A 16,069-nucleotide genomic window follows, 5' to 3' on the forward strand; every position below is an offset into this window, starting at 1 on the left:
CAACCTTGAGAAGTCTAGGTTAACTCCAGCTCAAGAATTCCAGTGGCTAGTCTGTACTGGGATTTGAAGTAACATATCCTTTCTCTACCTACGGACAAGAAGAAGGGAATCACAAGTTCGGTCAGGTGTCTGCTTCAGTCGAAGACGATCACCAGACATGAACGAGTCTTGGCTTTTCTACAATTTGCAGCGACTAAACACCCTCCTAAAAGCAAGACTTAAAGATGCCATCAGAGTCTGGAGAAGAATGGGATCAAATGCTCGAAGAGATCAACGCCACAAAACCCGGGCTTTACTGTGCAAACAGTTCAAGCCTTGGTCCACTGCCAAGAGCTTGTCGACACACGTCCCTCTTCAGCTTCCTCCTCCATCAGTGTCAATCCACACTTATGCCTCGGTACGAGGTGGGGGGGGGGGGTCATATCCCACCAGGAAGATACAGGGTCGGTGGTCAGTCACATTTCAACAATTCCATATCAACATTCTGGAGGCCGTTTCAGTGTTTCTTTTTCTGAAGAGATTTAGCCCGAAGAAGAAATCACACATCAAATTAGTTCTCGACAGCAAGACGATTGTCCACTGCTTCAATAGATAGGGTTCGACATCTCCACAGATCAATCACCTAATATTGGCCATTCTCACTTTATCAAAGTGGAGAAATTGGCATCCCTCTGCAGTTCATTTAGAAGGGGTTGGCAATGTGATGACAGATGCCCTGTCAAGATTCAAGCTTTAAAACAGATTGGTCCCTGGACGAAAAATCATTCTGTTCAGTTTTATACCAAGTCGAGGAACTGCAAACAGATCTCTTTGCACCGATCTTCAACATGAAGCTTCCCGGTATTGTAGTACCTAATTTAGATCCAGAAGCAGTGGGGATAGATGCGAGGTCACTGGATTGGAAACAGTGGACTCGCATTTACCTTTCTCCTCTGTTCAATCTCCTAATGAAGGTCATAGAGAAGCTACAGACCTTCCGATATCAATGCTGTCCCAGAATATTCAACAGGAGACTTTCTTTGCTTCCTCTTTGATAACGAACAACCTTTAGCTCATGATTTTTTCGTCCTAGCTACTAAAAGAAAATACAGAGTTTTGATTGAATGGATTGATTTTACATAAGAATACAAGTCCTCTACTACAAAATGACAATATTTGTCCTCTTGGGAAGAAGTGGATGGAATTTGTAAAGAAACATAAGACCACTTCGATTACAATGGACTTTTTTAACATTCTTTATTACACTAAATGAACAGGGTCTGGCCTCCACAGCTATTTCCTCATGTAAATCAGCCCTAACCAGACCTATCACGTATGCTTTCGATATAGAACTCAACATCAAATTGTTAAATAAGATCCCGAAGGCATGTGCTAAACTGAAACCAAATGCTCCCCCCAAAACCATCTCATGGTCTTTGAAGAAAGTCTTGCACTTAGCCTCCTCAATAGATAACTATTCCGTTTCTTTGAGGGATCTTACTCAAAAATCGATCTTTTTACTAGCAATGGCTTCTGGTACTAGAGTCAGTGAGATTGTGGCACTATCAAGATGGCCACATCGAATTCTTGGAGTCGGAAGAAGTTAATTTATATCCAGATCCTGCATTCCTGGCTAAAATTGAACTCCCCACGAAACGTTGGGGTCCTTGGAAGATCATCCCTCTAAAAGAAAATCCTTCTCTGTGCCTAAATGGAATGCCTTAAAGCTTACCTTTCAAAGAGTGAAGCCTTTACAGTCAGACAACTTTTAAAGGGGAAACAACAGGATCCAATCTCTCTTTGAAACAGCTGAGGTCCAAACTCAGTAGGGCTGAACTGGATAGTATGCCATCGGGTCATGACTCTAGGAAAGTTGCCTCTTCCTTGAACTTCTTCCAGTATATGTCCTTCGAAGGCTTACAAGACTACACTGGATGGAAATCTTCAAAGGTGTTTTTCAAACATTACTTACGAAAATTGGAAGAAATTAAACACTTCGTTGTGGCAGCTGGTAGTGTGATTAAACCAGCTTCTCAGTGTTGTGCATGGATTCTTACAGATTGTATAGTACAGGACTATTACAGTGTGCATAGTGCAGGTTGAATGTTCTAATTTGCATTGTGTTATAAACTAAGTTTATATTGAAGAATCAAAAGGTGACCTTATTTTTATCATATGGAATGATGTAACTATTCTATTCTATATGATGTTACTGGGGTGAACATCTCATGTTTTAAGTACAAAAAAAAAATGTAAAGATTGTTGCACCAATTTTGTTACATTTGTTTGCCTTTGGAAATAATAAATGATTGTACATCTTTATGCGTTGTCTTTATATGGACCTACTGTTCCTAAATAAAAAGTAGTGTACCTCTATCTTTTAATCTTCCTTTTAGCAGACTTTAGCTTAGTCAATATGTGCTCTTACAAATGTTCTTTCTTCATAGTGAGTAGGGCTGTGATGATAACTGTTTGATTTCATTAGTTTACAAAAACTTCCATAGTCCACTCATAAAGTTGGGCTTGCCCCAAATAGCTATATCTGGAAGTGTAAAACAAACCATCATGAGATACACTAATCGTAGAACGATTTTAAATCTTTTATAATTAGCGAGGTTGATAATAAAGCGCGCATATGTGGTTAAAACTCTAATTTATCACAACAAAGAATTTTTGATTCGCCGGTACACTTCCATTAGGACGACATGGCTCGAGCCCAAAAAAGGGATTTTGACATAGGAAAAATCTATATTTGGGTGAGATAGCCATGTCGTCTTGATGGACCTGCCCGTTACTTTACATCCCCTTACAATTCTCAGTGTGAAGTCATTTTTCACACAATGATTTCTACTGAAATGGCAAACCAGTGAATGTGTTTACAGTAACACATTGGTATTGGAGTTGCTATGACACTCTCATGTATCCAATCCTATCCCATATTCTTTGAGACAAGGTTAACTCTATTCGGGGAAAAATAGCCATGATTGTTTTAAACATCCCTGTTACAAACATGATATCTTACGGAATATTCACTATAGGGGTAGTAACCCTGTGATACCACTACAGGTAAAATTCTCTGGTATATCACTCGCAGGAAATATCCCAAGTAGAAAGCTGACTAGAGGAACTTCCATCAGGACGACATGGCTGTCTCACCAAAAATAGATTTTTCCTATGTCAAAATCCCTAATATACATATACATATATATATATATATATATATATATATATATATGTATATATATATACAGTGGAACCTCTACATACGATTGTTCCAACATCCAAAGTAAAATTCAATCAAATTTTTGTTTCGACACCCGAAGTCATGCTCCAACATCCGATGTAGTCCATATGTGTAGAATTTTCTCGAAGCGGCGGTCGTAGTTTCTTGTTTACGCCGGTAGGCGGCAGCATTTCGGAGGGACGCCAATGAGCGTCGCCTCGGTCAGTTGTCTGTTCCCGTGCACATGGTGTGGTTGTCCTCTGTTCGGTACGTTATTAACAGTGCTTATTATCTTCCTTTTCTCACCTTTCATTTTTTATTTTACGTAAAATCATGGGTCCTAAGAAGCTTAGTTTCGGTACAGGTATTAATAGTGGTGAGGAAAGGAAGAAGGCAATGCTTTCATTAGAATTTAAGTAAGAAATTATAGAAAAACATGAGCGCGGTGTGCGTGAGTGATCTGGCTAAACAATATGGCCGGAATATGTCTACGATCTTGACGATCATCAAGCAGAAGGCAGCCATTTAAACAGTCAAACCATTGAAGGGGATCACCATTATTTCAAAACGTCGCAGCCCTACCCTGGAAAAGATGGAACGCCTTTTGTTGAAATGGATAAAGGACAAAGAAATTGTTGGTGATACGATCAATGAAACGATAATTTGTGAGAAGGCCAGTACTATCTATTGCGACTTGAAGGTGGCAGGCTCTATAGGCGACGCGGGGGAGAGTTCAACCGATCCTACGATGGAAGAATTCAAGGCGTCTCGCGGTTGGTTCGAGAAATTTAAGAGACGGACCGGGATTCATTCAGTTGTTCAATACGGAGAGGCTTCAAGTTCGGACACCAAGGCTGCTAATGATTTTGTTAAGAAGTTTGAAAAGATCGTGGAAGATGAAGGCTACATACAGCAGCAAGTTTTCAATTGTGATGAAAATGGACTGTTTGGGAAAAAGATGCCTAGTCGAACATACATCACTGCCGAAGAGAAGAAAATGCCTGGACATAAGCCTATGAAGGATCGGTTGACTCTTGCCCTATGTGCCAACGCCAGCAGGGACTGCAAAATAAAGCCGTTATTGGTTTATCATTCCGAAAACCCTACGGCATTTAAGGCACATAGAGTCAATAAGGACATGCTGCATGTTTTCTGGCGTGCTAATTCTAAGGCTTGGGTCACTAGGCATTTCTTTGTTGATTGGGTAAACATAGTTTTTGCCCTGCTGTCAAGAAGTACCTTCAGGAGAGGAATTTGCCTTTAAAGTGCTTGCTTTGCTTGGATAATGCTCCTGTTCACCCCTCAGGACTCAAAGATGATATCATCGACCAGTTCAAGTTGATAAGTGCTGCATCTTCCACCGAACACCACCCCATCCTCTAGCCCATAGACCAGCAAGTCATCTCGAATTTTAAGCTCTACACCAAGCACTTATTTAAGCAGTGCTTTAATGTCACACAAAGCACCAACTTAACTTCGCGTGAATTTTGTAGGAGCCATTTCAATATCGTGCACTGCTTGAAGATCATAGATCAGGCTTGGGAGGGAGTAACCCGACGGACACTGAATTCAGCTTGGAAGAAGCTTTGGCCTGATGCTGTTTTTCCCAGAGATTTTGAAGGGTTTAGCCCCGAGCCTGAACCTGTACTTGCCATAGAGGAAGATGTAAGAGAGTGTATCCCTTGGCAATTCCATGGGTCTGGAGGTCGATGAAGATGACATCACCGAACTCGTCGAGGAACTCAAGAAGCTGCATGCCATGCAGAATGATGAGTTCCAAGCACAGTTGAGTGAGTCGGAGGATATTGAAGAGGTAGAGCGCATCATCAACACGTGGTTGATTTCATTGATAAGCATCACCCACAGAAACTTCAGGTTTGCCGTGAAGTTTCGCAATTTGATGATGTCTGCTTAACCCATTTCAGAAAAATTCTGAAAAGCCGTACCAAGCAACTTTCTCTCGATAGTTTCTTTAAAATATCTACAAAGGGGTCTAGTGATCGTGATGAAGAGAAAGAAAGTGATGCAAAGAAAACTAAGATTGAATTGAGTGAAAGTGATGAAAATAAAAAATCAGAAAGAAAAAAAAAGAAAAAAAAGAATATAAAATATAAAAATTGAAAAAAATAAATGAGCTAAGTTAGACTGATTTTCACGTAGTGTAAGTTAGAGTAAGTTACGGCATGTTATCGCAGTCACCATCTCTACCTCCTCGCCAACCATCCGTCTCCTCCTGCGTAGCAAATCCTACACCTGCGTTGGTCTGTCTCTAAGGTAAAGTGACAATACAAACCCCTTTTTTATTTATTATTTCTTTATAATTATTCTTTTTTACATCACTCTTACATAATGTAATTGTAGTATTGTTGTGTGTAATTATGTGTAGTAATTTATTGAGTTATCATAGGTTTTTGGGCTGTAGAACGAATTATACAAATTACAGTGTATTCTTATGGGAATATTTGCTCCAACATACGATTGTTTTAACATACGAAGCAGGTCCCGGAATGAATTAAGATTGTATGTAGAGGTTCCACTGTATATATATATATATATATATATATATATATATATATATATATATATATATATATACATAATAAAAAGCAATTGTCTGGGTATATATCATCACCATAATCTCCTACGCCTAGTGACGCAAAGGGCCTCGGTTAGATTTCGCCAGTCGTCTCTATCTTGAGGTTTAAATCAATACTTCTCCATTTATCATCTCCTACTTCACACTTCATAGTTCTCAGCTATGTAGGCCAGGGTCTTCCCAATATTCTAGTGCCTTGTGGAGCCTAGTTGAAAGTTTGGTGAACTAATCTCTCTTGGAAAGTGTGAAGAGCATGCCCAAACCATCTCCATCTACCCCTCACCATGATCTTACCACATATGGAACTAGAGTAATCTCTCTTATAGATTCATTTCTAATCCTGACATGCCATTTAACTCCCAATATTCTTCTGAGGGCTTTGTTCTCAAATCTACTAAATCTGTTGGATATTGTTTCATTATCATACCATGACTGATGTCCATATAGTAACATCGATCTCTCTAAAATGATATATAGCTTGATATTTAAATGTATTTCAGGCGATTTGATTTCCAAATTTTACTTAACCTACCCATTGTCTGATTTGCTTTTTTTTCAATTTTTCACTAAACTCAAATTCTAAATATCCTGTATTAGAGATCATAGCTCCTAAATATCTAAATGATTCCACCTCATTAATCCTTTCTCCTTCCAATGATATTTCATCAGCCATATTCCGTTCTCATCGTCTCTGTCTTCCTTCTATCTACCTTGAGCCAAACCTCTTGTGATATTTTATGCATTCTGGTAAGCAAGCTTTGAAAGTCCTGTGGTGTTCTGCTAATAAGGACAGCACAAACAGCATACTCTGTCAGCTAATTTCGTTACCAATCCAATCAAATCCTTTAGGACTGTCTTTATATATATATATATATATATATATATATATATATATATATATATATATATACATATATATATACATACATATATATATATATATATATATATATATATATATAATGTATATACATATATATATATATATATATATATATATATATATATATATCCAATGTAGTACTGTCTGACCAGTCAAAGGACCCCATAACTCTAGTTTAAGCTTAAACAATGACCTCTTAGACATAATATGGCACAGTGCTATACAAATATAACTCTGCATAAATGTTATCCAAAAATTAACACTTTCTTTTATTCCAAAGTGAAATGTTAATGATTTAGCATAAAAACTGAAATAAAACCCTGCACCTGCGAACTGGTAAAGTAGACTATAATTTTGTAAACTAACTCAACACTGACTGCATCAAAATTCTACTGTAAAAACTAGCCTACGTTTCTGAGCTGGATTTAGGGAGGGTCAGGAGAAAGGTATGGAGAAAAAGATGTGTACAGAAGAAACAATAAGCTATTCATTCAGACTGTCAGACAACATGATAAAAACTTTTCCCTGTATGAGTTACTGAAGGAAGATTACATTCGTGGATTATATCTTAAGATCATTAGTTTTCATAATAAAAAATATTATTTCTTAAAAGGAAGCCTTCATTTTTTACAGTTTTAATTGAATTATTTTGCTAAAACCTATATCTATAATATTGCACACTCAACCTTTTAGTACTTATGAAAACAACCCCGTTACCTTTAAGTAGACGATTCCATCGGTGAATCCACGGAATAAAACATCACCACCATCTTCTTGCACTGTTGGACGTATTCTAGTATCCAACAACTCCTTTATCATGGCTACCGTTTCATCATCTTCATCATCGCCTCCAGCTAGAATGTTTTGAATTGATATGAATAAAATCTATCATCATCTTAGTAAGACTTTCATGATTTAACTTTAATAAAAGTGATCATCTATGTATACTAAAGAATGAAAGTATTTAATCAAATAACTTTCTTATGTAAGAGAAGGGTACACATTAAATAAAAAGTTGTGTCTGTCATTAACACAATTGTTGATCAGACTAACAAACACATGCATCTATAAACTGGTAAAAATCTTTAGAGTATAACTTAATAAATAAGGAAAAAAATTATGTAATTGTCAGTGACTGACCAATTATGTAATAACAGAAATGACCTAAAGGTATCCTATAATCCAAAAAAGGAGGACAGGTCATTACTTGCTCCTGGTGGTAGAATATCAATAATTCTGAAAGCATATTATATATAATCTAATATACACAAAAATTTCAGATTTTTAATGCCAACTCTAGGTGTTAAAATGATCTCATTCAATATGTGAATGAAAAAGTACTGAAGCAGCAATTGGGTCCCAAACATAAGGCATAGAAGCATTCCAAGTGTGGAAACCTTTCAACTCAAACATTTAGCCTAGACATCCGCCTCATAATTTTACAACCCTTACTGCTGTTAGTGAGCTAGCCCACATATGTATCAGGAATTCTTACATACATACATATACCAAAGGCACCTCCCCCAATTTTGGGGGGTAGCCGACATCAACAAGAAACAAAACAAAAAAGGGGACCTCTACTCTCTACGTTCCTCCAGCCTAACCAGGGACTCAGCCGAGTTCAGCTGGTACTGCTAGGGTGCCACAGCCCAACCTCCCACATTTCCACCACAGATGAAGCTTCATACTGCTGAGTCCCCTACTGCTGCTACCTCCGCGGTCATCTAAGGCACCGGAGGAAGCAGCAGGGCCTACCGGAACTGCGTCACAATCGCTCGCCATTCATTCCTATTTCTAGCACGCTCTCTTGCCTCTCTCACATCTATCCTCCTATCACCCAGAGCTTTCTTCACACCATCCATCCACCCAAACCTTGGCCTTCCTCTTGTACTTCTCCCATCAACTCTTGCATTCATCACCTTCTTTAGCAGACAGCCATTTTCCATTCTCTCAACATGGCCAAACCACCTCAACACATTCATATCCACTCTAGCCGCTAACTCATTTCTTACACCCGTTCTCACCCTCACCACTTCGTTCCTAACCCTATCTACTCGAGATACACTAGCCATACTCCTTAAACACTTCATCTCAAACACATTCAATTTCTGTCTCTCCATCACTTTCATTCCCCACAACTCCGATCCATACATCACAGTTGGTACAATCACTTTCTCATAGAGAACTCTCTTTACATTCATGCCCAACCCTCTATTTTTTACTACTCCCTTAACTGCCCCCAACACTTTGCAACCTTCATTGACTCTCTGACGTACATCTGCTTCCACTCCACCATTTGCTGCAACAACAGACCCCAAGTACTTAAACTGATCCACCTCCTCAAGTAACTCTCCATTCAACATGACATTCAACCTTGCACCACCTTCCCTTCTCGTACATCTCATAACCTTACTCTTACCCACATTAACTCTCAACTTCCTTCTCTCACACACCCTTCCAAATTCTGTCACTAGTCGGTCAAGCTTCTCTTCTGTGTCTGCTACCAGTACAGTATCATCCGCAAACAACAACTGATTTACCTCCCATTCATGATCATTCTCGCCTACCAGTTTTAATCCTCGTCCAAGCACTCGAGCATTCACCTCTCTCACCACTCCATCAACATACAAGTTAAACAACCACAGCGACAGTTAGGCAGATATGCGAGAAATATTTAGCAAAAGGTAAGGAGGTGTATGTTGCGTTTATGGATCTGGAGAAAGCATATGATAGAGTTGATAGGGAAGCAATGTGGAATGTGATGAGGTTATATGGAGTTGGTGGAAGGTTGTTGCAAGCAGTGAAAAGTTTCTACAAAGGTAGTAAAGCATGTGTTAGAATAGCAAATGAAGTGAGTGATTGGTTTCCGGTGAGAGTGGGGCTGAGACAGGGATGTGTGATGTCGCTGTGGTTGTTTAACTTGTATGTTGATGGAGTGGTGAGAGAAGTGAATGCTCGAGTGCTTGGACCAGGATTAAAACTGGTAGACAAGAATGACCATGAATGGGAGGTAAATCAGTTGTTGTTTGCGGATGATACTGTACTGGTAGCAGACACAGAAGAGAAGCTTGACCGACTAGTGACAGAATTTGGAAGGGTGTGTGAGAGAAGGAAGTTGAGAGTTAATGTGGGTAAGTGTAAGGTTATGAGATGCACAAGAAGGGAAGGTGGTGCAAGGTTGAATGTCATTTTGAATGGAGAGTTACTTGAGGAGGTGGATCAGTTTAAGTACTTGGGGTCTGTTGTTGTAGCAAATGGTGGAGTGGAAGCAGATGTATGTCAGAGAGTCAATGAAGGTTGCAAAGTGTTGGGGGCAGTTAAGGGAGTAGTAAAAAATAGAGGGTTGGGCATGAATGTAAAGAGTTCTATATGAGAAAGTGATTGTACCAACTGTGATGTATGGATCGGAGTTGTGGGGAATGAAAGTGATGGAGAGACAGAAATTGAATGTGTTTGAGATGAAGTGTCTAAAGAGTATGGCTGGTGTATCTCAAGTAGATAGGGTTAGGAACGAAGTGGTGAGGGTGAGAACGGGTGTAAGAAATGAGTTAGTAGCTAGAGTGGATATGAATGTGTTGAGGTGGTTTGGCCATGTTGAGAGAATGGAAAATGGCTGTCTGCTAAAGAAGGTGATGAATGCAAGAGTTGATAGGAGAAGTACAAGGTTTGGGTGGATGGATGGAGTGAAGAAAACTCTGGGTGATAGGAGGATAGATGTGAGAGAGGCAAGAGAGTGTGCTAGAAATAGGAATGAATGGCGAGCGATTGTGACGCAGTTCCAGTAGGCCCTGCTGCTTCCTCCAGTGCCTTAGATGACCGCGGAGGTAGCAGCAGTAGGGGATTCAGCATTATGAAGCTTCATCTATGGTGGATAACGGGGGAGGGTGGGCTGTGGCACCCTAGCAGTACCAGCTGAACTCGGTTGAGTCCCTTGTCAGGCTGGGAGTAACGTAGAAAGTAGAGGTCCCCTTTTTGTTTTGTTTCGTTTGTTGATGTTGGCTACCCCCCAAAATATGGGGAAGTGCCTTGGTATATGTATGTATGTATATATATAAATATATTTATATATATATAAATATAAATATATATATATATATATATATATATATATATATATATATATATATATAATTTTCATTGAAGGTGACAGCCTCAGTGGCGTCAATGTGTTTCCTACAGGAATCTTCATATTTCCACACTTTCTTTAAGTTTTCAGAGCTGAAAAATAAAATGTCCAAGCTCATAACCAGGGCCAACAATCAACAGAATATCATGAAATTTTTCAAAATAATAAGTGACTATCGCCCGGGGTACTGCTATGGTACGGTGAAAACTCACAAGACAGGGAACCCCCTGAGACCTATCATCTCTAATCAATTCACCTACCACCAAAATAGCGAAAATCTTGAATAATATCCTCGTCCCCTACATACCTGGTGCCTACTCGTTAAAATCAATAGAGGAGTTCATTGATCTATTTTAAGAAATGGGACCTGAAGGAGACATTGCCTCTCTCGATGTGGATAGCCTCTTCACAAATATCCCTGTCGAGGAAACTATAAACAAAATACTAGACAGAGTATATAGATCCAGCATGGAACCACAACCCATTTCTGCGCATGCTCTAAGAGAGATGTTGAAGACCAACACTATGGAAGCTATGTTCCCCTCTCACCAAGGATAATTATTTTGACATATAGAGTGTAGCAATGGGATCACCTCTTGGGACTCTATTTGCCAATATGTACACGGCATCCATCAAAGAAAAGACCTTCAAAGAACACAAGTAGCCAAAAATCTATGAATGTTAAGCAGGGAAAAGACAGAAGAGTTAGCTGACAAACTTAGGAGAAATTTCTTACTCAATGTCACAACCGAATACAGTCTTAATGTTCTAGTCAATATGACCAATTCAGAACATTGGTATACACTAAATCAACCAACGCAGATAGATGCTTAAATGCCAGACGTGAGTGCTTTAAAGCATACAAAAAGTCAGTAATAAGTGCTTACGTCAAAAGAGCATTCAGGTACAGCAAAACTTAGAAAGACTTAGATGCTGAACTACTGTAAACCGAATTTGACAACTACTAACTAATAACAGATATCATGACAACATGATAGAAGAAGCCAAAAGGAAGAAATTCAACGAAATTTAACGACCTATGACAACTAAAAGTAACGAAGAAGACAAAAGCCTTATCATCTACCACCATATTAGCTTTGGTTCGACCTACAAAGATGAGACACAGACGTTGCGAGGAATCTTCAATCAAGATGTTGCCCCGAAAGCCCCTTACCAGAAGGTAAAACTTGTAATATATAGCAAACCCTACCTAACTGCAAGATTTGTGATGAAAGAAAGCACCAGCCCATAAGGACCAAAGGAAGTATGCACCAACGTAGTCTATAAATTTTCATACCCTGAGAAGATGTGTAAATCCTACAGAAAAAAAAAAAACTATATTGAACACACTAACACAACAGTCAGAAGATGGATGATGGTCAACAGAAATCAGGGGGCAATAAACCAACACTATAATAATGTCCACGACTGACAACCCTGCCTGAAAGAATTAATTGATGGGACCCAGATTGCTCACAGGAAGAACAACAATGGCAGACTTATAATAGGTGAAGCAGTAAGCATCACTCTCCAAGCACCAACTTTGAACATACAGCAAGATTTTAATAATAAGCTACCTTAAGGCAGAAGGCAACAAGGATAAGCTGTGAGGTGCCGGTGGCGCAGGTCTGAGCATGCGTCTACTATATATCTATATACATAGAAGTATATAATAAACCCTTATCCTCTTCATAATCTAAGGATCTCTGAATTTTGAAAATTTTCACCTTTTCATTTTTAATTTCAAAAATTTTTAATTTCTTTAGAATATAATCTCAATATTATTGATCATAGTATTTGCATTTGTAGTTTAGCTTTTCGATATCGTGAAATTAAAGCTCTCTTGATGGACCTTGATGCTTATGGAGGTGTAGACCCAAATGGTATTTTTCCCATGTTTTTTTATGACTGCAGGTTTCTTAGCTCTAAAGTTATCTGTTAATTTGCACAAGTTAGCACTTGTTGGAGAATTGGTGATGTTCCTCCATCATGTACAGTAAATGTGTTTATGGTAGCTCAAGTCCAACTGATTACCGCCAAATTTCCCACATTATCTAAAGTATTTTAACGTCTTTTGGCAAAACGTCTTAATAGGCTTGCAGAAGGTAATCATCTGTTCCCGAGTTTGCAATTTGCTTTTCGTAAAGGCCTTGGGGCATGTGATGCCCTTCTTACAATCTCCAATGCTGTACAGAAATCCCTTGATGGTGGTAAGGAAGTTCGTATGATTGGCCCTGATTTTAGTGCCGCCTTTGACAGTATTAATCATGAGGCCTTTGTTTTCAAACTCAAACAGTTGGGAGGGGATGGGTCGTTTCTTAGCATTATTACTGAATTTTCAAGTAATAAATTGCAGAGTTGTTGTTCATGGGCACCATAGTGAATATAGGAATGTGATATCTGGTGTTCCTCAGGGTAGTGTTCTTGGCCACTTACCTTTTATACTATATGCACATGAAATGTGGTTTGGCCTAGAACACAAACTTATTGCATAAGTATGCAGATGATGCTACACTCTTTGCATCAATTCCATCTCCTAAATATAGATCTGGGGTTGCTGAATCCCTTAATAGAGATCTAGCTAAAATTAGTACATGGTTCAAATTATGGGTCATGAAGTTGAATCCTAACAAAAATCAAAGTAAGATTGTAAGTAGGTCAAGGGCAGTGGCTCCTCAAAATCCGGATCTCAGCATTAACATATATATATATATATATATATATATATATATATATATATATATATATATATATATATATATATATACTGTATATATATATATATATATATATATATATATATATATATACACACACACACATATATATATATATATATATATATGTTTCCAGTCACAGTCAGTGGCATTGCCAGATGTCTAACTACTCGGTCTCTTACAGTCCCATGGGTAGGGGGGAGAAAGTAGTCATACCCTTTTGAGAGGGGGAACCCTGAGAGGTATACTGCAAAACTACAATCGCTCACAAATCTTTGTCTATACATCTATCTACATATTTAGCCATCTTTTTTAACAAGTCATGTACACTAGTATGTATATATTAATATATATATATATATATATATATATATATATATATATATATATATATATATAATATATTCATATGTATATCCACAAATAACTAATTCCTTTTTCTCCATGATAATCATCTCGATGAGTTCACTGAATTCATCAAAGAGGATACTGGCATTTGTTCTAGATTGTTTGTAAACGGTTACAATTGATATTTTTCTGTTTTCTTGCGTAAAGTTTATTTCTGAATATTCAAAGCTTGTTACACTAGTTCTTTACAACATTTTGAGATTGGAATAACTTTAAGGAATGAAGAGCTCGACAACCCCAGACCTACCTTCTCCCGGAATGTGAAAGGTGTGTAGGGGGTTGTCATTTCAGTGATCTTAGCCTTGCCAAAATTATTCAACCATGTTTCAGATAATGCTAATATAGCCAAATATTTCCTGTTTATCAATTCTCGAATTTGAATAGTTTTATTACCCATAGATTGTATATTTACATAACCACAGTTTATGACGACCTTAGTATCCATGATCAGTATTTTCTGCTAACGTTTTCAATTCCAGGTCATAAGGCGGGTTTACACGGCCGAGCAGCTCGCCGAACCCAGTTGTCGAACCTACTTGTAGAACGGCTCGAAGAGCTTTCAGACAGTACATCGAGCCTCAGTGTGTCTCTTGCTAAAACAACGTCAACATGTCTCTCGACCAGGACGATTTGATAGCCATTGCTTTAGCAGTGGCACTAAGAAGGAAAAAAAAAGATCAAAGTGAACGAAGGATTGGCTACTATAAAGAGAGAAGTTTTCACACACCAACTTGCTTATTGCTTTAAAATTAAGGCTTTGAAATTAGTTCTTTCAATATTTCATGCAGAGCCGCTATTCCTTTGTTTCTGGCTACTTTATTGGAATAGTCTTTTGATTTAACTTTCCATAAAGCTGGATGAGCCCGATATGTATGTATGAAATCAAAGTACGACTTCCTTCTCATTCTTGCTTTCATTAATGGTAGCCATTATTCATTTCTTTGATGAGGTTTCCTCTAGCAGGTTTGAATAACAACCGAGGTTCGATGCTCGACACCCGTTCACACGTTCACACCGCTCGTCAAACAATGTAGCTCCGCCCACAAAAGTCAAGATGAGCCTGACTTTCATCGAGCCATTCGGCGAGCGCGCCCGACAACCAAATAGCCCGTTTACACGCTCGAACATCAATTCAAACACAGGGTTGTCGAGCCAGGGTCGACGAGCTGCTCGCCCGTGTAAACCCCGCTATAAGCTTTGCAATCTCTTGAATTTACAGTGTGGTCATTTGGTTTGTTTAAATTTTGTGCAGTTAATACACTTAAACATTTGCGAATTACAATCCTTGGTGGAATGTTTTCCCGAACATTTCCCACAGACTTTTTGATCATTCTTAGACTTACAATCTTTTTCAAGATGTCCAAACCTCTGACAGTGGAAGCAGGTGATCACGTGGTACCTATTATGTATAAGTACCTCATCGTAACATAACTTCATCCCCATTATCATGAATAGACCTCCAAACTTCAGGATCACATTTCAGCACATAGTGGGTAGTTCCACCTGCAGCATTTTTTTCAGTACTACTCTTATCTTCTCTTCTATATTTTGGATTTGGTCCAAGTAATGATTTCTTTGAATCAAGGCATTTATTACTTCATCTTCATCATTGCAAACATTGCATATCATTATTTTTGGTTTTAATCATCCAGTTTTTCTTGTCTCAGTGTCAACTATTGTCTGAATTTGTTTGGTGCTTCCTCTCTGATCTTCTCATTTGCAAAGTTTACAACAACATTTCCGATTGAGGTTGACCTCGTATTAGGTATTGGAATGTCTTTAAGCGCATGTTCGACCTCATTTTTTTTTCTGTCAGTAATTTTAGATGTTGCATTTGTTGATTTAAGTACCAATAGATTCTTTTCCTTTACTTTGTCGGTGTATGTTGTTTTCTCTGATTTTGGGCCCATCAAGAGTTTGAAGTTTTCCCTTAATTGATTCAATATTCATGGGTAGATTATCAACCTTCTCAGTGAGGTCAGTGCTCTGGGTGGTATTTGCTGCGTATGCGTTGAGCTCCACAATGTTGTTTTTCCAATTCATCAATTCTCGCCATTTGTGCACCCAAAGCATGGTCCCTCACTCTCAATTGCTCCTCCAATTCTAATATATGTAACTTAGCTGTTTTGGCTTCTTT

At 38.4% G+C, this 16,069-nt stretch overlaps 1 protein-coding gene across 1 annotated transcript in view; it reads right to left on the reverse strand.

The window, feature by feature from the left end:
* The window catches only part of LOC137643207 (NFU1 iron-sulfur cluster scaffold homolog, mitochondrial-like), a 225,675-nt gene that overhangs the window by 37,472 nt on the left and 172,134 nt on the right, over window positions 1-16,069 (reverse strand). The window contains exon 5 of the mRNA XM_068376057.1: window positions 7,399-7,535. Coding sequence (XP_068232158.1) covers window positions 7,399-7,535 — 137 coding nt within the window. The remainder of the gene's footprint in view (window positions 1-7,398; window positions 7,536-16,069) is intronic.

Source organism: Palaemon carinicauda, chromosome 1, assembly GCF_036898095.1.
Source record: "Palaemon carinicauda isolate YSFRI2023 chromosome 1, ASM3689809v2, whole genome shotgun sequence".
NCBI lineage: Eukaryota > Metazoa > Arthropoda > Malacostraca > Decapoda > Palaemonidae > Palaemon > Palaemon carinicauda.